Source organism: Falco rusticolus, chromosome 14, assembly GCF_015220075.1.
Source record: "Falco rusticolus isolate bFalRus1 chromosome 14, bFalRus1.pri, whole genome shotgun sequence".
Taxonomy (NCBI): Eukaryota; Metazoa; Chordata; class Aves; order Falconiformes; family Falconidae; genus Falco; species Falco rusticolus.
Window position 1 is genome coordinate 4,129,346 of NC_051200.1, and position 21,846 is coordinate 4,151,191.

At 44.9% G+C, this 21,846-nt stretch overlaps 1 protein-coding gene across 3 annotated transcripts in view; it reads left to right on the plus strand.

The window, feature by feature from the left end:
- The window catches only part of CAPN6 (calpain 6), a 66,764-nt gene extending 47,461 nt beyond the window's left edge, over window positions 1-19,303 (plus strand). For all 3 annotated transcript variants that reach the window (XM_037407994.1, XM_037407993.1, XM_037407995.1), the window contains exons 9-14: window positions 843-1,038; window positions 4,164-4,286; window positions 5,930-6,132; window positions 6,792-6,913; window positions 14,054-14,190; window positions 15,738-19,303. In XM_037407994.1, the coding sequence (XP_037263891.1) occupies window positions 843-1,038; window positions 4,164-4,286; window positions 5,930-6,132; window positions 6,792-6,913; window positions 14,054-14,190; window positions 15,738-15,920 (964 nt within the window). In that variant the 3' untranslated portion in view covers window positions 15,921-19,303. The remainder of the gene's footprint in view (window positions 1-842; window positions 1,039-4,163; window positions 4,287-5,929; window positions 6,133-6,791; window positions 6,914-14,053; window positions 14,191-15,737) is intronic.
- The last annotated feature ends 2,543 nt before the right edge of the window (window positions 19,304-21,846 follow it).

Consider the following 21,846-nt stretch of genomic DNA (forward strand, 5'->3'; position numbering starts at 1 on the left):
GTTTACTGACTACTGTGCCTGTCTGTAGCATTTCTAGGTCAACCATGGCTGAGGTATCTGTAAATACAGTTGCAGCCAAAGAATTTTGGTATTTTTCAGTGCTTTCCACCATGGGCACAAGAAACGTTAGTTCTCTACAGATTCTCTAGAACTCTAATGATTTTGATTCTACTTAAAGCTTAGATACACCAAGGCAACTTCTTCGGTAGATCATCCGTATTGAATCAAGTGTGCTGGTAGGGCTTAGCATGAAAAGCCTTCTGTTTGCTTGGCTTTGTCAGAACTGGCAACTGGAAGCCAGCTGTGGGGCTTGGTTGTGGGCCATTAATAAGCCAGGACATGATGGTAGTTCAGAGATACCAAGCTGTTAGAGATTAATGTGTTTTAACTGCTCTGCAATCCAGTCTGTCGCTTTAGCAGGCCCAGGTTATGGCACTCAGATGGTGCTAAATGAAATCTATGTTCAGAGTAGAGAGGTTTGAGTCATGCTTAGGGACAGATGTAACAACAAGGACCATGATAATGAGGAGTGGATAGTGATTTGGTTGCAGGATATATCTTGTGCCTGTGCAAAATGTATGTCATCAGATCCAGCTTGGTAGATGCAACCTGTCCTTTAGTCATAGTGTGATTGTGGCTTCCAGGTATTTCCACATGTAGAGCTTTCCAGTGAATCAGTTTGTCCGCTGGACAGTTGAGCAAGAGCCTTCTCTTAAATTACTGGAAGATTTTGTGTGTTGTTTTGGCTCTTTGCATAGGTATTTTTATTTTATAAATATACTATTGCATAGGATACTTATTTTAAAATAAACCATTACTTTTCCTGGTGTTCCATGGAACAGGATGACATTTGAGGACTGGTGTAAGAATTTCACTGATGTGGACATCTGCCGGATTGTGAATACCTCCTACTTCAGTCTCCACAAGACCTGGGAGAAGAAAATGATGCATGGGGCTTGGGCAAGGAATTCAGAGCCCCTGCTAAATCGCTCTGGTGGATGCTTTGATAACAGAGAGACCTTCCTTCAGAATCCCCAGGTGGGAATCCCTGCATTTTGTGAGGCGTTGAAGTGTATCCACTTTAGCTAGGCTTTCTGAAGTATCCACCCTGTTTAGGAGTTGGCAGTGAGAACTTGTCAGAAATCTCATTGCTGGTGGTCTGTCCTCTGGGAGTATGCTGATTCGCTGCATGTTTCGGTGATGTCTGTGAAATCTCTCAGAAGAGTTCAGATATTTGTCTAGGACTGATCGTGTTTGGGGCTGGTGAGTCAGACACACCAGGATTAGTGAAGTTCTGCCTGGACTTCTTTCAGTTTCCCAGTGGTAGAAGGGCAGCAAGTCTGGTTTTCTAATGACAGAACTCCGTTCACTTAACACCCTTAAACAGCCTGAGGATTTGGTCCACTGTATTTAGTTAGTATCCCTTTGCATTAGTCTAAGATTCTGAAAGTATCTAGTCTCTTCCCCAAGCTTGCTCTCTCACCAGTGTTACAGAATTTTCCTTGCCTCATCCAACTCGATAACTTTCAAGCTATTCAGTTTATCTGTTCACCCATTCTTACTCCATTTCTCACCTTCCTGCCTGTCTCAGTGTTGTACGTTTTCATCCCGGTGTGCGCAAATTCAGACATAAAACTTCCATTACTGTCAATGAGATCTGGGCATTTACTGCTTTAGTTATTACTTTGAAAATTGACCTTTCTGTTCTTTCATAATTCACCACATACTTTAGAATAATGAAAGATGTTCCTGTGTCTGCTTCTCTGCACTTGTATGGGAGATTTCCATCTGCATCCCTCAATTTTGATAGCAGGATATGGGAGAAGTGCAACAAGCAGTTCCTCACTCTCTGTCTTCTGTCAGTGCCTCATTTCCAGAGGGTGATTTTATTCTGATATTCCCCTGTATGATTCTGGATATATTCCAAGCACTTGTCTGGGTCTCGTATGTAAGTGTTGAGCTGCCACAGAGAACAAAACATACACATTACAGTTGAATGCAATGCCTGATGCAATGGAAGTTCTTTTTATTCCAGTGTTATCTGTAGGGTAGTTGATTAAAAGGCTCTTAATAGCAGTGCTGGAACACATTTATGTTATCTTAGGGCTGTCATAAATTACTGTAGCACATACTGCTGTAATCTAAAGATAACCTCTGCCTGTTGTCCCTGAGTGAAATGCCTGCACTGAGGCCTCCTGTGAAGTTTATCTGTACAGAGAGGGATTGTGACACTTCCAGTCCCTTTAGATAAGGGAATTTAAGCCTAGTAAAATGTATTCCTATAGCCACCTGCTGATTTTCAGATTGTTACCCGTTAGGACATCTGAAATGTCATCTGATTAAAGATCCTCACAGTTGCACACCTCTCATCAGTCCAAGAGAGCTATCTCACACTCTCACAGGTCCCTTTCCACGCTTCTATTTGCCGTGGAACACTCTAGGCTATCTGACAAGGTAACACTGCGTATGGTTCAACAGGGACAAGAATTAAAATGTGCCTTACTAGGTGTTGCTGCATGTTTATATCTTGCTTTTTAGATTCTTTTTGCAGAGGCTTTTTACAATCCCTAGGACTCTCTGCAGGGTCCTGTGCTTTCTCTGCTGCAATGTTGATATAGCACACAAATAAGAGTACAAAGCAGCATAGAATTTCTGCCAAAAACGAGCCAGCCCAGCCTACCAAGCAGTAGTTCTGTAGGAGGCTAATTTGGACTGTAAATACTGTGAACAACTAATGAAGCCCAGAGGCTTGGGAAGGTATTGATTTTCTTTCCAATACTGCTGTGCTTCAGCCAACTCTGCTAGAGGTTGGTGTTTCTTCCATGTGGGTGTGACACTGCCTGAGACAGCCCAGGGTCAGGGATGAGAAATGGGATGGTGCCTTATTCTGCACAGCTCTAACCACAGAGGGATGTGAAGTCATTACAGGGGATCGTTCCACCACAGTAACCAAGGCAATCTCAGTATCTACCTAGAGCAAAGCTTAATGAGGATTTGCTTTTTAGCAGCTCTTGGAGGAAAAAGGGAGGGGCAAATTGAACCAATGATGATATTCCTCTCCATGCTGTCAGAGAATTTCAGCTTAAATCAGAACGTGCACATGGTACCCAGCTGTGCACCGCTGCAGTTTTATGCTTTTATTTGTTTGCTTCACAAAGGTGTTTGAGGATGGAAGAATACAGCATCTGTCTAAACTTGGTATAAATAACACCCTCTTCCCCTGCACTGGTTCTGATGACTCAGATTTGCCCTCTGTATGCATGAAAGAAGCAAAACTTAAAGGACTCTAATAGTAAACAAATTCGAGCGTTTAATTCTTTGTCGTACAAAGAAACACCTATCTGGCCTTTTTTGTCTACTGAAAGGGTACATACTTAGCTGGTCTGGTACTGATACTTAATAATGTAAGCAATTCAAGTTTGATTTATTGAGGCGGGAACTGCTGCCTAAGCTTGAAATAGATTCCTTTGATTGGTCTTAAACCCAAGTTGATTCAAGTTTACTTTGAACAGTTTGGGTAAAAGGTTTGCATGTTAAAAATGCATGTGTCCTTCTCCGCCCCTTTGACTGGGTATTCCTAAGACTTTCAGGAAAACTGAGGAAGTCCAAAATTAGTGGTCCTGTCACTCTTATATTAAATAGAAATTGTAGATGCAGAAAAAAGTTGTAGGGTTTGGGGGTTTTTTAACTAAGATTTGGAAGATTCCTTCATTTGCAGGTCTTATATAAAGATGTTTGAAATGTACAGGCCCTGTTTAGATATTCAAGTCAAAAGAAGTATCAAAAATTATCAAGATCCCATCTTGTCTGTCCACCTTTTTTATCTCACTCCTAATTTATATTTACCTAAATAAAACTTTATTTTTGTCTTTTGCTTTCAGAGGAGATGTTCTCTTCTGCTGTCTCAGCAGTTATTTCGTACTACTGTCTCACGCTGTCTTTGTATGAATTACCTGAAAAAGAAAATAAGATTTAAAGATCCTTATTATTAGCATTAATTTTCAGCTGTGAATATCTGTTAGGTGGATAGCTCTCCTCCTCCCACCCCCAAATGTATTTTCTTTTGCCTCCTTTGTATGCATGCATGTATTTCCTTGGTGATGGCTCTATCCTCAATATCCTAAGGGATTTCTAACCACTTACCCTCTTCTCTCTTCTACTAGTATGTCTTTGATGTTAAGAAGACTGAGGACAAAGTGTTGGTCTCGTTACAACAGGAGGATCGTCGCAAATACAAGAAAGAAGGGAAAGGAGATAGCATCCCAATTGGCTTTGAAATATTAAAGGTAGGCAGCCATCTGCACTCCTGGTGCAGAGTTTGTGCAGCAGTCCTGCTGCGTGCTGGCAGTGAGATCTGGGCAGATCGAGGTATGATTAACGTGGTGGGGCCTGGCTCTCCTCTCAACATGGGCTTTGCATGTGTACTGCACACAGTCACCACAGCTAGCATTAGACAGACTAGTTGAACTCGATTGAATTTAGTTCAATTCAAACTGTTTCGAACAAAAGGAACATAAGTAATTTTTCCCTATTGCAAAAGAATTTTAAGTGCTTTTCCTACCCCAAGCTTTGAAGAGAAAGTAAAAAAAGTATTAATGCTTGAAACATGGAGAGATTTTTTTTTCCTCACTGGAGGCTCCTGCCTCCATTTCATCAGCAAATACAGCCAAGTGAATGGGTTTGAAAAGTCTGCAGTTTTTCCTTTGCCACTTAGAAAAAAGGGTCAAGAATGTTTTTGGAGGCTGGAGTAAATGAGAGAAAATTCAAAAAGGAACCAAAGGGATCCCAATCAGTAATTTAATTGCACTCCTAGGGAAAATTGATAAAAATGAAAACACACAAACTGAAAGGAGGAGGAAAGCAAGAGAAACTGCTATGCATCTACTTCTTCACTGAGGATCAGGATGATTTTATCATCTGTTGCTATAGCTAGTGGGACTACACTGAGTCTGTGGTCCCACCCTAAAAAATAGTAAGTTTTTTACTTACTTACAGTCAGAGCTGCTGACATCTTTGTCACATATCTTTATTTGACAATCACCTGTTAACCACATATATTAAAAGATGTAGTTACAGAAAGTAACATAATTTACCAGGGCTTGGAAAAGAAAATCACACCTTCAGAAAAGTATCAATGCTTTATCTGTTTCTGTTCAATAATTTTTCTGTTTCAGAAGTGGTCTAGCCCACCAGGCTCATATCAGGACTAAAGGCCTTTGGAAGACCATGGCCTAAATTATCTGAAGACAAAAGAGAACTACCAGAAAAAAACATAGGGCTGTCTTTGCTCCCAGGAACTACTTAAGAAATAGTTTTATATTTTAACTGTGCTGTGGCAAATACCAGTTCCCTGAAAAGGATGTGAATAGTTATGCACAGCTTCAAGGCTTAGAACAAGACATAAATGGTTATTCTGTGGGTTTTGTATTCAGGAAAGGGCAATGCAAATACAGCTGTGTGCATCTGGATTGAGAGCCTGCTATGTAAGACCGGAACGCGCTCTCTACATGCTAGAGAAAGAAAGCATATGAATCTCATTCTCATCTAAGGTGGCAGTATAGCTCAGCGGGTGGAGTCCCTGGACTGCGCGTGCTTCTCTGAAAGTATTCCAGACTGTGCAGTCACGTTATGTCGCTGTTAGTGGATACACGTCTGTGCTGCTCCCAGACTTTCACCTCCACTCAGGGGTATACGTGTTTGTACTGATGCAGAACAGCACTGCTTGGAAGCCTGTGTGAGCTAGCACTTGGGGCACTGGGTTGCCCATTAGGACTATCTCTGCCACAGCTTCAGTGGGTGAAAAACCATTTGCCTTTTATTGCACATTTTCTTTTCTGCCTGTGAAAGCTGAGAATATGCAGGGAAAATCCTGCCTGTTAGCTCTGATATCCCTCCTTGCTTTAATCCCTATACTGCTCCGTGGCTGTAGGTGGAGGATAACAGAAGCTACAGACTACACCAGCTCACTGTGCAGGAGAGAGTGGCCACATCTCTCTACATCAACACACGCACTGTATTCTTGAAGAGGATCCTTAAGCAAGGCCGCTATATCCTTATCCCAACTACGTATCATCCTGGCATTGTTACCAAGTTCATCCTCAGGCTTTTCACAGATGTGCCATCAAAACTCAGGTAAGCTGCACTCACAGCTATATGAGATCTTTCCTTGTCCACATTGGCTGCACCTCCTTGGAAATGGTTGCCTGGTTGCCCTCAAGTATCCCTGACTCACGAGCTCATATTGCTCCAGAACCAGGCCCTTGAGATGGTCAGGGTCACCTCCAAGAACCTCCAGATGGCTTACTGGGGTTTGTGCACGGTCAGGATATTTTCACTTAGGAATCTAGTGGACAATTCAGTTTGGGTCTTTTGACCTTTTAGTTTGGCTTTTGTAATTGCCTCCACTTCTAGGTTGTGGAACACTGAGCACTGGTGCTCGCAGTTGCAGCTGTCATTGTTTCTTTGTTTGACCATCTCCTTTGAAACCAGTGGTTGGCTGCAAGTGCAGAAGTACTATTTTGTGAAATCAGGCCCACTGAACTTTTTTCTTGCTTTGATACTGTTTTCCATGATTCACATTTTTTTTCCCACCACTTTTGCAGCCATGTGAAAGATTACCCAAATTTGCTTTGCTTTGCTTTTATTTCTTAAGTCTGTCATTTCTGTGCCACAAAGTTCCAAAATGGTAGATGAGGGAGAGTACAAATCTCATGTTCTGAAAATGCTGTATTTCCACAACCATTGATTGCTTGACATTTGTTTCTTCAGTTGCTTTTCCCATGATTTTCCAGGGAGCTGAAGGCAGATAAGCCTAAAATGACATGTTGGAGTCTTCTTTGCGGCTATCCACGCAGAGTCACCCAAATCAAAATTCACTCTGCAGAGGGTTTACAGAAGCAAGACAGATCGGGCGGTAAGTGTAAAGCGAGCCTGGAAGAGTGGAAGGGGCTTCTTCAGTCCTCTAAAGATGATCTGTGTTGATATGTAAGCAGTCAGAAATTATCCAAACAAACTGAAGATTTTTGCAGCTCATAAAATCTGCTGAAAAGGAGAGATCAGATGAATAAGATGATGCAAAATGGCAAGATTTATGTGTCATCTATGCTGGCCGAGAAGGGCAATAGTAGCCAGACCCTCCTGAGAAGCTTTTTGTGGGGATTAGCAAGAAATTAACCTTTCAGGGTTATGTGTTTTCTAAATGGAAAATATCCAGAGAGAAAGAGAGCTGATTTGCACAGACTCATGTAGTGTATTACACTTACCTCAGCAATGTCATTCGTGGCCTTCAGAGCACTTTGCTATTCGTTACCACAATCTTAATAGCACTTCAGAGAGGAAATTATGGTTTTCAAACAACCATTTTCAGCTGGGTAAACCAGGACAGGGGGAGGTTAAATGACTTGTACAGAACTGCGTATCTACATGTCAATGGAAGTGTCCTGAAGGACACTAAAATGTCTTTCTGGCACCTGATCTTGACAGTTAATTAGGAGACTTGTCCAGTTGTCTTTGCTTCCTCATTTTCTGCTTCCACTGTCAGTCTGTCGGCCTTCATTTTCCATGACCAGTACACCAGTAAAAGGTAGACACATCCAGTACTGAGTGGTTGGTAAGGAGAAAGCAAAAGAACAAAGATACTACATTGATACTGCAATTGGAACAGGATGCTAAAGAGGTTCCTGAAACATCTGCTGTGTTTGCTCCAAATAACTCTTCAGATTAAGATGTGGAGCTCGGTTGCATTAACTTCTTGTGGTAGAGAAGGCATTAGACTTAGACCTGTAGTACAGTTCATCTTCAGTCTCACAAAGCAGCTGTAAAATTTCTCTTACCAGCTGGCTACAGTTCTATTCCAGTCCCCTTTTCATAGTTACTCCTGGCACCCACTGAGTGGTGACTGAATGTACTTTTCACCACGAAAACCACTTTTTGTTAAGTCTGGTTGTCTCTGCAGGGGGCAGGAATGCTGGAGGGAAGAGATACAGAAAACTGATTCCGTTCATTTTTCTTGCTACTTTTCTTGAAAAACAGGAACCACAAACACCTCAGTCAGACAAGCAGTATGGCTCCACGTGCTCAGCAAGGCAGGATGGATGGGTGAGACTGATGGGGCTATATGTGACAAGAACAGTAGAGCAGTGCATTGAAAAGAAGTGGTATGTTCTTGTCCTTGCCCTGTGGACATTTTAATTTTTAAGGGTGGTGTTTCTTTTTTTTTTTTTTTTCCTTTGCTTTCAAAATTCCTTAAACATTTTTGCCAAAATTCCCTACAGTAAAGCAATAAACGCTGATTCTCCACCCTTAGCATTTCACAATCCTTAGCACAGTTACAGCCTTGACAAGATCATTAAAAAACAATCGCCTGCAGATGCCAAAGACCAGGCTTCAGCTCAGAGAGCATCATGGGATTTGGTGACACACACCCTCAGGAATACACAAACAGGATTTACAACCGATGTGTAATAGATACTCTAACTACAGCATAGCTCAAATACCTTTAGGACTCAGTACTACCACACATGGTCAGGTTGAGTTGAAGCATCTTTTTCCACTTTGATTTCAGCAGCCAGTGTTGGGCTGATGATTACCCTGACAGAATGGAAAAGGGTAGCCTTTTGTGGGAAGAATGTCTATTGGAACTGAACTCACAGCAAAACTGCTTGAATATTTCATCTGCTGAAAATCCACATAATTGGGTCAAGTGATACTATTTTTGAATTAGTACTGAATTCATCAAGTGTTAAAAAAAAAAAAATCAATCTATCATTGTCAATTTTTTTCTGAAGTGTTTCCGTTTCTCTGCGTGAAACAATGTGCCATTTTTAAATTCATCAAAAATATAAGGAGAACAAAACCTAGATGAATCTTATTGTTTGACTTTGAATAAAACTTCACGAAAAAAGTTAAATATTTTCCTTTTATACCAACATAAAGCTTTCAGTAGAAGCCTTTGTCTCTTTTCAGGCTGTAGTTCCAAATCACATCTGCTCAGGGGGCACTGAAGGAGAGCTGAGTTACTTCACTTCAGTAGCATCCCCATTATCTTGAATACTGCTGTGAATCCCTGTTTGAATCTTTATTAGCCTTTTTTTTTCCTATAAGGATCTCTGACTCACAGAGTACATTCATAGATTGTCTTGCAGAATGCTATATCTTACAGCAGCTTCAGACAAATGAAGTAGGGAGAGTGTGTAAATAAGAAAAACCCACGAAGCCAAATACGCACTGCTGTCATTTGTGCTACACAATAAAATCAAACTGTGCAATGACCAGGATAACATCCGTAACTGGCACTCTGCCTCCTAAAGGCACCTTGCTGGGAAATTTAGCAAAGTTCTTGATTGGTACTAAAGTCCATTTCTGGTAACATAAAAAGCTGGGTATGGTACATGTTTCTCGCATCTTGGGTTTCTTTTGGTAGGTTAAAAGGGTGGATATAGAAATTCCTTGAAGCACACTGGCTGGATTGTAAATTTACACTAGAAAGTAATGTCTCCAGGGACACTAAATATCCCATAGTCTAAGATTGCTTCTCAATACTGCTACAAAAATGCAACTCCTTGTCGGCTCTGATCTCCTTTCTGGATTCTCTGGCTCCACATCGGGACCTTCTCCCATGCTTCTCTCACTCAAGGAGAAATAGCAGCCAGGTGTTCGAAAAAGACCAGCTTTCTCAGAAGTGAGCGTAGACCTCAAAGTCACAGGGGCAGTTACCGAGATAGCCGCCTTACGTGCTGCTCTGGAAGCCTTTCCTGATGTGAACTAGATTTAAAAGTCAGCAGCAGCATCCTGTCTAATGAATACTGTGAGATAAGGGAAGAGACCACACAGCAATTGCCATTGGGAGTGACAAGTAGAGGTTTCCTTTCAGGTTAGGCGCAGTCAATACGTTTATTCAAGTAGAAAATAGGTAGATTAAGTGGTTGTGTTTGCCTGCTGCTAAGAGGACCTCACACAAAGGTTGCTCATTTTCTGGTGTGGAGGTTGTTGGCAACTTGTTTCTATGTGAGCTGCTGTGTCTGATTAGCCCCGCTGCATTTCACAAGGGTTTCCTGACTTCATCACCTTCTGATCTGCAGCGTCTCAGCTCTCAAGCTGCTTCTTTTCTTATGCTCAGTCTCTGTCATCTGGCAGCTGTATTCTGCCTTGTCCAGCCACCCGCCTGGTTTGTCGCTATCATCCCTGAGCACAGAGAGAAGACAAAGCTTTATGATAAAGGAGGTTATGATTCATTCTGAAGCTTCTGAGAACTGAGGCACGGCATTACATCTCTGTGACAAACTCCTGAAAACATCAGGATGTCTCTATACTCTTGACACTGGAGGATGCTGCTGTTCAGCAGCCTGAACAGAGATACCTTTTTATTTATTTATTTATTTATTTATAACTAGGATAGAGAGATTTTAGACTTGAATGCACCATTCTTCACATAAGCCTATCGCTGTCATCCAAGAGTTGTGCTTAGCACAAATTTCTGAGCAACTACTTCAGCAACACTGGAAGAGAATGAAGACTGCACAGCAAGTGCACACTTGGCCTGGTTCATGAGCTTGTCGTCATCAAAATCCTGCTGCCTGCCAGAAGAAGTTTGTTTAATCTCTATTTTAAATGCTTATTAGAAAGCTCCTCCTTGCTGCTGTCTCTGATCCATTGTCTTGTCTGGAAAAAAATAATGGTGCTTTGCTGTTGTCAAGAATCGTGGGTGAACCTCACTGCCCAGGTTCAATTCTGAATGCATATAGGCTGCTTCTCTTGGAAGTACCTCTCTCCAACTTAGCTTGTTCTGAAGTTGATCCAACTATGTGTGAAGCAAGTGCAGTGGCAGTTTTGCAAGAAGATGGGGAAGCACTGTGTGCTTGGAGATGTTGTCTCTCGTTCCCAAGTCTGTTTTAAAAATTGCTCACACTACTGTCTGTCACATGCTTTTCCCAAGAGCTTATCTTTGAGAACAAATATCTTTTGCATTTTTAAGTTTTCCCACTGAAATTCCATGTTGAATCTGCATGTTTAATGGGCTTTCACCACTTGTTTTCTAAATCAGGCGTTGTGATCCCTGGTACGTGACATACCTGGTAAGCAGAGTATCTGGTACCTTTAAAGGCAGTTGCCTTGGGAGCAGTCTGAGAAATAGAAGGAAGGAGAGGGGAAAAAGCAGCTGGTAAATACCCAGTCAAAGCGTGAGAAGGGAAGCGGAGAGAAAACAGAGCAGAGGTGTGGGGAGGATTTACTGATGCCAGTGGGAAGACTCCCATTTATTATCTGTATTGCAAGAGAAGTTAAGAGGTATCACATGAGCAAAGGCTCAGCTGCAAAAGTCAAAACAACCTGTTTTAATTCCCAAGGCAGTGCTTGTGTGTCAGCACTGTGTCTGCTCTTTTTGGCCTATGCCTTTTTCCAGTGACTGAGTTTGTCATAACCTTCCGTATACCACTAAGAGTGGTCTAGCTGAAGAAGAGTGGGAATGTCTCTGAGAACATTTTCTCAAGAATGTTTTCTAGAAAGCTTTTGTTTTAGTACAGTGCTGAAGGATGTGGATGTTAGATTCTTAGTCTAATTCTCAAAAGAAAAAAAAAAGTTAGCCTTGGACTGCTGTGCATTGGTTTCTTTAAGCCTGAGAAATGTCATTACTGTCTAAGTGTTTCTGGCTTTTACAGATTCCAGCTTTTTCCTTTGTGCTATTCTTTTGTATGACTTCCTAATGCCCACAACAGCACGGCCATAGGACTGAGATGGAACAGGTGTTTATACACAGGGTGCTGTTCGGGGCATAACTTGAGTCATACATGCTCCTGAGAACTGAACCCAGTCCTCCTTCCACTTCCAGTTGCCAGAGTAGCAGCTCCAGTTGCTTTCATTCCCAGCTCATGGTGAATACTAGAATGTTGCTTTTCCACATTAGCAGCCCTTTCTGCATTGTCTTTGTACTGTAAATAAATCAGGCCCAGAGCTACAAAGAACTGGGCCAGCTGTAGCTGAGAATGACCCTTGTCTCATTCCACACGTTCAGCTCTCCCATTTCTTTCTTTTGTTCTGGAATTGGAGCCAGGCCTCCTCATCTAACTGACCATTCAGCAATGCCATCGTGAGGTTGTGCTGTGCAGGTGCCTTTCATGTCCCTCTTTTTTATTCTAGCTCTTTCTCAGAATTTGAATTTGTTTCTTTCAAATGTTAGGTTTCCTTTTCCTTTCACTTAGCAGGTCCCTTCATTAACAGCTCCCTGGTCCAGCAGATATGCCTGTTACCCCTCTGAGCTCTGTGCCCTTTCCCCACCCCTTCTTATGCCTTTTATCTCTTAATTACTGTTAATGATCAGATGTTGCTTTGCTCTTTGCCTTTGGCCAAAGTAGTTGACACCATTTCATGCAAGACCCCATTTATTCAGATCCATTTTCCAAATCTTTTTGCAAAGAGGGGAGCTTTTCTATCACTGATTACACAGCATGGTGCCGCCCCGTGCCCCAGAGCTAAATCCACACATCCAGTGACACAGAAAGTAATTGCCTATCAGAAAAGCCAATGCACTGCTACCTGCTATAGAAAGTGTGAGATGCTGTCAGGGTGACAGGCCTGTCGCATGTTTGGCCAGGTGTAACCATGGTGTAGCACACGGAAAAATCTGTTTCTTTCTCCTAAGTGGAAGTAGCTCCTTCTGTTCTGGATGTAGCTGTTTCATGGTTTGTTTGCGTGACATGTTGGTATCTGTCCTTATAAAGGAGTGACATGTTTGAGGAATATCAATATGGATATGAATTCTTAAAAAATGAAAGCTGCCTTAAAGTGATGCTGCTTTATGGCTGTCATTCCATTTGCAAGTAGGTGGTGATGAAATGTGCGTAAGAAATGATCACAAGTCTGACTTACGCTTACACATATTCAGTGGGTTTATTTAAAATCCCTATCTAAAAAGTAGCAAGGTGTGCAAAAACAAGTATGCTGTCATTAATGATGAGAATGGACAGAAACAGTTGTGTTGAAATACAAAAAAAAAAAAAAGGTAGTGCTTTTGTTTAATTATATGTTAATAAGTCAAACAGTCTGTTCTATTTGAGGATAAAGGCAGGTATTTCCCAATCGGCCCTTGCTCCCTGTTGGAATGGAAAGAAAATAGCAACATTTGTAACAAAGTAAAAATGTTCAGTGTAAAAACAACAAAGCGTTTCTGGAATGTTAAATAATCTCAGTGGGTTACATATGATTAAAGTATAATCTAAAACATTAACTAGGTCCTATAATAGATACACACATGTGATAACATAAACTTTAAAATTACATGGATCAAAATGATAAAACCAAAGAAATTGTCTCAGGTTCATGAGAATGAAATGAAAACTGGGGAGGATTTGCTTTGACAGTTTCCCACAGAAAACTTCGTTGCAACCAGTGCACTCCTGAAAAATATTTTTGCATTTTGACAGTATTTTACTTTCTGGAAGAGAAACTGCTTCTTGAAAACTACCTCCTAACACTAACACTTGTATCAGAATGCAGTAAACAGCACTTTCAACCTAGGCAGTGTAAAGGTGGGCACTGAGATGTGCGTTCAGTGATCTAAGAGCAGTTCTGGGCAGTTCTGGTTGTTGCTCTCCGTAGGAATTATGGATGATGAACAGTCTTTACCTTCGGGGTTTTTTTCACCCAGGCACCAAGAACTACCTATCGGATTGCACAGGCGCAGGTGCGTTTTGGCTCTCACATCTAGAGCAGTGTCGGGGAGCTTAAAGAGTCACTTTGAAGACCTTCTGTTAGATGAGCCAGGAGGTTACACAGCAAGGGAATGTGGAAAGACTGCAGTCCCAGTCTAGGAGTGAGCTGCTTCCACAGCACATGGTGCTTGGTTTCCAGCTCTGAGCATCCAGTTGTACCAAGGTTGAGGTATTTGATCTCTGCTGGTGATGGGCAGCTGGCAGTGGATGTGACATGTTCTCTGCCCTGTTCCTGCGCTCAGTTAGAGTGGTGCTGCCGTGCACAGGAGGGGGTTGCTTCTGCTGGGTTTCTGGGCAGGTCTCAGCTGCCATTTTGTCTTCTAAGAGCTGTGCTGCTGGTTGTGTTTTAGGAGCGGATCCCTATGTGCTTATCAAGTGTGAGAACCAAAGCATGCGCTCCCCTGTGCAACATGATACGACCAGTCCCATCTTCGACACACAAGTGATCTTCTACAGAAAGAACATAGACAGCCCTATCATTGTCCAGGTGAGACAAGCCACTTGGAGTGGGCTGCTAAAGGCCGGTAGGGGAGCACAGCAGCATCACTGCGCTTGATGTGTGCCAACTATTCCTTCGTATGACTGATACCCAGCACGGAATGTGAGAACCTCCGCTCCCCTTACTGGGCTATGCCCGGAGCTATTCAGCTGCTCTGCTGAGTCTCTAGTTTAGGTCTCTTCCATAAAACAGCAACTGCTGATACCTAGGAATCAGAAGGCATATTTCATTCCAAGGATTGGAAGGAATCTACAGAACTATGTTTTGTCTCATGTGGTACCTGACAAAACAGAGACAAAGAAAAGTCGAGTGTTGTCCAGAGGCAGTGTTTGAAATAAAACCAAAGCTAAGGTTGCTATTAAGAAGTTTTTCACCTTGAATTCTAGTCCTGTGGGAACTAGACCACACTGTTACCTGAGCACTAACTGGAGGTATTTAGAGCTTGGTATTTAGATGAGGCGGTCCAGGAAAACGTAGGGAGAGTAGACCAGCGTTTCAGTTTGTACACGCAGTTGTTCAGTATTAGAGAAATTCTAAGGACTATATTGTCTTTCATCAGTGTGGGGAGATCATACAGTGAATCTGTGAATCAATTCACTGTCCTTGTAAGTGCCAGAAATTGAAATAGCTTTATAGCACTGTATTGCAAGAAGAGATACATTTCTGACTTTCCACTGCCTAATGCAGTACTGGTGCATAGTACCCCTGTGCCATAGTACCCTTTGGAACTAATAGGTATATTCTACAAATATTATAAATAGGAGGAGGATGATAATGGTGTTATCCCCCAACCCACAGACTGCAGTTATAGATTAGAGGGAACTGGTACAATAGCTGATGGAACATGGTCTGTGTTCTTGGCATGTGCAGGATTGCTTAATCCTTAGTAAAGATTTGCTTTGCACATGGGACCTCACTCCATCTCCCTGCACTGCAGCTCGAACACTTTGACTTTTCCAGGATAACTGAAAATTAGATACTAATGAACTTGACAGACCAAAGACTGGCATATGAGACGAGCCGCAAAGCCCACTGCTAACATCTTTTCAGTTGCTGCTTGCTATATGCCCAAGCACATCCTGAGTAGTGACAAAGGACATGTCCAAGGACTCCAAACCTACTGCTGTCCCTTGGTCTAGCAGTGCGGGCCTGGCTCTAACACAGTCAGAGGAAAAGCACTGGACACTGCAGAGGTGAGCACAAATGGTCAGTGGCACAGACACTTTTGATTGCATGTAGATTTTTACTGTTGATGAGCTCAAACAGGTAATTTTTATTCCTCTTCTAGGCAGGCTGTGACCTAGAAAGCAAAAAGCTGTATTTAGCTCCTTATTTGCATAGCGTATGTAAATGAGCATGCAAATCCAGAATCTCCCACATGCTTTCTAGACAGTTAGCTAAATTTAGATGTTTGCCCCCTCCTCACTGCTTTTTTTTTGGTTAATGAGGATGACCCTCCTCCAGCACAACCCTTTCAGTGCAGTGTGAAAGAAGCACTGCTTCAGCTGGGTTTATTTCTGTTTCCTTGTTTCTAGGTCTGGAACAGCAACATCTTGTGTGACCAGTTCCTTGGACAGGCGGTGCTGGCAGCTTCACCCAGTGACCCCAGAGAACAGCAGACTCTGCAGCTCCAAGGGAGAGGCAGCCGAGAAGCAACCGAGGTGCCAGGTCACATCACCGTCAAGGTTTTTTCCAGCGATGACCTCGTGGAGCTATGAATACCAAAGCCCCGCAGAGCCAGACAGAGCTGTCACCTCACAGCAGGGGGGCTTGTCTGTGCTTTCTGTGTGAATGACTTGGGAGCAAAGGTTGCGCATAATCATAATCACTTTAAAAAGAAAAAGCCCTCTAACTCTCCCCATTATCCATGGTAACAGGGAGAGAGGCTTTTAAAGAGGGGAAAATGCATAGTTATACACATATATATGTTCATGATACAGCAAATACAGTAGAAGAGGGGCCAAACTAAGCATTAGCAGATAAGCTAATTAAGATACGACTGTATTCTCCAGCAGCATCTTTCAGGAGCTTTCGGCACATGAGCTGGAAGCACGTGTGACTGTTCTCACAGGTTCCCAGCACACCATCATCTGTTCTCAGCAGTGGGACGGGAGACAGGCAGGAACGGCTGCATCTCCATGGTCATGTACCAGCAGGTTGGTGGCGTGGCAAGCACAAGGTGGATTTGCATGTTTCAGTCCTTGTTCACTGTCAGGCTGTATTTGGGAGGGAGATTTTTTTAAGCTTTGATTGGAATTTTTTTCCCCATATAGGGATATAAAATTCCTGATGAGTTTCATTGTTATTGCAACAGATCAGATGTTTCTGTTCCTTGGTGAAAGTGTCATTATTCAAGGAGTTCAGTCATAGGTCGTAGCCTTAAGACCAGGCATGCCGGGGCAGAACATTAAAATAGAAGGACAGATCTTGCAGTGCTGATTTGAACACCACAGCAAATAAGAGCATTGCCTGCAGAAAGGCTCTCAGATTGACTTTTTTATTCTTCTGTTCACCTCAGGCTGGCAAACTAGTATCTCTGGCTAAGGGAAGGGCGCTTCACAATTCCACTATGGTTTTGCTCAGAGGACAAATTGAGTAATGGGAGCCTCCTTGCTAAAGAGGCTTTGTTTAATCCACATGATGCTAAAAATTGTACAACACTCCTTGTGCTTCATTGGATGTGATGTGTAGCACCAGATTGAAAGAGGAAAAAATTCACTCTCAATTATGATGCATTGTAAACCAAAGAAGCTGTGCCCTGGCAGGTACCAGGCTTCACTCTCAAAATTTCGCATTGTTTTTTTGCTGACAGAGCTGACATCTTTGATGAAGTGTAGCTTGGGTATAATGGAGGACAGGCATTGTTTCTATTTCCTTCGAAGCAGGGTTCTGGTACAAACTTTCTTTTCATTTTTGCATATAGCCTGATGGCAGAGTTTCCTCACAGCAGACATTTCTGCGTTGTCAAGCTGTGCAGTGATCCTGGCAGTGTAAGAGGCTCACTTGTTAGATGACTTGGAAATGGATTTTATATGGTTGCAAATTCTGGTCTTGAAAGTGAAGCTAAAGGATGACTATTCTGCCTTTTTTAGAGTCAGGAAATTTGGATTTCTGTGTACCTCATAACCGCATCAGCCATTTTGTGTAATTTTTATAATTTATAAAATGGCCCTCAATAGAGATAGTTTTCACAAATGGTTTTGAAGTCTCCTCAGTACTCCAAAAGGATCATTGCTGTGGTGGGAAAGTGCTTTGTGTGATATGTTGAAGATGGAATGTAAGGCTATGAATGGTATTATACTGCCATCAGCGTAGTTGCATGTACCAAGTACCTAAATCCAGCTCTCTTTTTAAATAGCTTGGGCTCAAGCCATTTGGCACGCAGAGCATTTGTCAGATGTGAACTACATGTGGTTGACAGCCCCACAGGCAAGTGTAATTCTTCTCTATAAACTTATAGCTTCATAGTTTCTTACTCACAGATATGTCTGTAAACTTTTTGTTTAAAAAAAAAAGTGTGAACTTTCTCATACAGACCGGAGCTTGGGCAAGCCACACAGGGAACTGCAGTTCAGTCTGAGCCCTGCACACAGACCTGTTTGCTTTGCTTCTCCTCACATACTATTTGATGCTGTGGTAGCTGCTTCTCAGCAGTGTGGCATGATGGGTGACTGTAGCCTGTTGACACACCTTCACCGTACAGGTGGAAAGCACCATACTGGCATTCCAGCACCGTTAAAGCTCCACACTGCGATTTGTAGGGCAGCAAGGTGTGCAGGAGAGCACGCTGAGGCAGAGCAGCATAGGTCATGTTGTATGACCCCTGTTTCAGACAGACTTTTCTCCAGGAGCTGTTCTGTAAGAGATGGGTGCAGTAAGGAGGGGTTGGCTTGGCCAGCTGATTGATTTAGGTCGGTGTTTAGCCTGAAGAAGATGCCTCTTAGAGGTGGCGCCCAGCACGGCCAGGCTGCTTTCCCCTCTGCGAATGCAGGCAGCTGGCAGGAGACCGGAGGCTTATGCCTCCCTGCCCCAGTGCTTGCCTGAGCTCATCAAGGGCACAAAGCCATCTCACCTCCAAGCCAGAGCGGGGGTCCCTTGGCTGTGTCCTTTGAGCCCTGCAGCCCTGGCCTTCAGCTCCCAGCACTGCTGCCACATTTCAGCATCTGTGTAAGGGTCGTCCCCAGCATCAGCGAGGCAGTGGGAGCTTGACCAGCAATTCTTTGTTGTGTACAGCCTGACAAAGAAGGAAGTCAGGGTGGAGTGTATAAAACTCCTGATTTTTAGGCCTCGATATTTGGCGTTTTGACCCAGCTCAAGACATTCCCAGTTTGTCCCCATGCTGTGGAGACAGGGGCCCTTGAACACCAGTGCTGGTCCAGCTGGAAATAGAGCTCTGATGCTCTCTCAGCATTGCCCTGAGGGTGTCGCAGTCCAGCGCTGGTAGCTGTGGGAGCTCAGGCATGCTGAGACCAAGCAGAATGTCTGTACCTCTGCATTTATTAATTGTTGGAAGTAGTTGGAACAGGCAGGATTTGCCCAGCAGCAGGAGCTGATCCAACCTGGGAACCACGACTGGCTGTGCTGATGTACAGAGGCTTCTGGCTTCCAGGCAATCCTAGGTGAAGCCAAGGCAGGAGTGGCTTGAAAGGGGCTTGCTGCACGAGGGCCCGGGCAGGGCAGGGCACCTGCTGCTCTGTGGGCTCTTTCTCCTTTTGTACGTCTTGCCATGCACTGAAAGCAAAGCCAGCTCTGCTGGGTTTTCTCTTACATAGGTGGTAAATGTGATGATATGTTTGAGATAAGAGGATTTACTTTTCAGACAGATACAGGAATTTAAGATCAAATGTTACCAGGTCATCATTGTAGTCCTGGCCAGTATTTTTTAACAATTAATGAAAACTTGTGGAAAAATGAATGGTTTGGTTTTTTTTTTTTTTTTTTTGTGAGGGACTGCATTTATGTATGCACTTTGGCCACCTTCAGCAAAGAGTTTTGGTTCCCAAAAATTAAGACGAGGAAGTAGTTAGACAATGTTTCATTTCAACCTTCCTTTATTTTTTAATGTGAAGTGACTTAAATAAAAGTTTAACAAAAAAATAAATGTGTTCAGTAATTTCTGAGATGAAACAGTTGGTTTCAGATAAAAGAAATCATTCTGGGGTGACCCAAAATGACATTTTTCAGCTTGCTCAAGAAGAAAAATGTATCTCAGCTCTTCACTGAACAGTTCTCCCCCCACACCTACCTTTTACTTCACAACTGCTCCCTGCTTTCCCCCCACGAGTTCCCAGCTCGCTGTGCTCTCCACTGTTCGTAGCCTTCCTTGCTGTCCCTCACCCTGAGGAAGGCCAAGCCCCAGGGCTGGGGGCTCGCCCTGTCCCTGGCTGCCCAACAGCGGCGTCTCGGGGTCCTGCTAGGTTTTATGGTGTGATTCAGACCACTCTCCAGCCGGAGCCGCCAGGCAGAGTGCTATTTATAGTATTTACTTAAAATGCTCTTTATTTTATTGAAGCTCAGTTTTTATCCTGACTGCTGTGTTCCCATTCCCTGCTCTCTCCACCAGGATGTGAATCCCTGACTCGCCCTGCCGTTAGGCCTGGGCAGATGCTTATTTGCCTCCTATGGCACACCAGAGCAGCACCTCTGCGGAGATAACGGGCCGCCTTTGCTGAGCACCATGCACAGCGGTGCTGCCGGGGCTGGAAGAGCTCCGCTCCACCCGTTTCTTTGCTGTTTGTCTCAATTAAATGCTCACTGTTCTGAATTCTCGCTCTAGGGTGGCTGCAGGGTAGGTGACAGATAGCAGCTGCTGCAGCATGGCCTCCCGGCGGGGGTGCAGAGTATGGTCCCAGGTGTGAACGGTGCCACAGCTGCAGTGTTCGGGAGTGCGTGTTACCGTCTGCAACTCGTGGGGAAAACAACCGGCTGTTGGTGCCGCCAGGTAAGCGCTGCGCCTATCGGCGGTCACTTATGGAGGCCTCTTCTACCCCAAAGGAGTCAGCACTAAGGCTGGCATGCCTGCAGGCGCTGCGCTAGGAGCCACCGCACCTTTGTGTCTGTCCCCCTGCCCGTGCCAGGACCACCACGCCCATGGTGACTTGGGTGCAGGGAAAAAGGCCCAGCAGCTGAGCTGGGCATCCCCGCCGCCTGCTGCTCCCACAGCAGCGTGACTCTGCAGGCAGGCAGGGCCAGGCCCCTTCTCCTCGGGGGGACGCTGGGACCCCTTCTCCTCGGGGGGAGACGATCCTGGGACCCCTTCTTCTCTGAAGGGAGATGCTGGGACCCTTCTCCTTGGGAGGGACACTGGGACCCCTTCTCCTCAGGAGGGGGGGACGCTGGGACCCCTTCTCCTCAGGAGGGGGGGACGCTGGGACCCCTTCTTGGGGGGGGGTGGGCACGGATGCTGGGACCCCTTCTCCTCAGGATGGGGGGACGATGCTGGGACCCCTTTTCCTCAGGGGGTACGACACTGGGACCCCTTCTCAGGGGGGAACTCTGGGACCCCTTCCCCTGGGGGGGGACACACGACGCTGGGACCCCTTCTCAGGGGGGAACTCTGGGACCCCTTCTCCTGGGGGGGGGGGGGGGGGGGGGGGGGGCGCTGTGAGTGTGCGGGGGCAGGGGTCCGTGTGCTCAGGCACGGTGGGCAGCGGGGCCTGGCCGGCAACGCGCCAGACCGCGGCCTCCCGCCCCGGGGCAGCCGCGCCGCACAGCCGGCCCTTCCGCCATGTCGGCCGCTGAGCCCCGCGGCGCGCTCGCCGCGCCGCTGATGGGCCGGGGGGCGCTGGTGCCGCGCCGCCCGCCGCCGCGTGGGGGAGCCCGCGCCCCGCTGCGGCACCGCCGCCTGCCCGGGCGGTAGTGAGGCGGGCGCCATCTTGCCCCGGCGCGGCGGGGGTGGCGGCGGCGGCTGTGAGGGGAGCGCGGGGCCGGGGCGCCGTGAGGGCAGTGCGGGGCCGGGAGGGCGTGAGGGGCGGCGGCGGGGGCCGGGGGGACACGGCGCTGTGCATGCCTGCCTGCATACACACACGGAGCTGACCGAGCCCCGGCGCCTCTCCTGCGGCAACGGGTCTTCAGATACAAATACAGTACAGAGAGAGCGTGTTGTATTTACAGAAGGGCCGCCGTGTATGTATAATGTATAAAAATAGGCGGTATATAATATAGATGGTTAGAGAGAGGAAATGTTATTTAAGGCTCTGTGCGTGTACACATGTACATACATGTTCTGGGATACATGGAATCCCAGGTTGGAAGGGACCTCACAGATCATCTGGTACAACCTTTTTGGTAAAACCATGGTCTAGACGAGACAGACCAGGGCCCTGTCCAGCCAAATCTTAAAATTTTTTATCCAATGCTGGGGAATCTACCGCTTCCCTGGGGACATTATTCGAATGGCTGATTGTTGTCATTGTGAAGAATTGTCCTTTTGTGTCCAGTCAGAATCTCCCCAGGAGTAACTCGTACCCCTTACCCCTGTCTTTTCCATGTGACTCCTTGTAAAAAGGGACTTTCTGTCTTCTTTGTACTCACCCTTTAAGTACTGGAACATGGTGATAAGGTGTCCCCTAAGCCTTCTCTCCTCAAGGCTGAACAAACCCAGTTCTGTCAGCCTTTCCTCTATGGCACGCTTCCCAGTCCTCT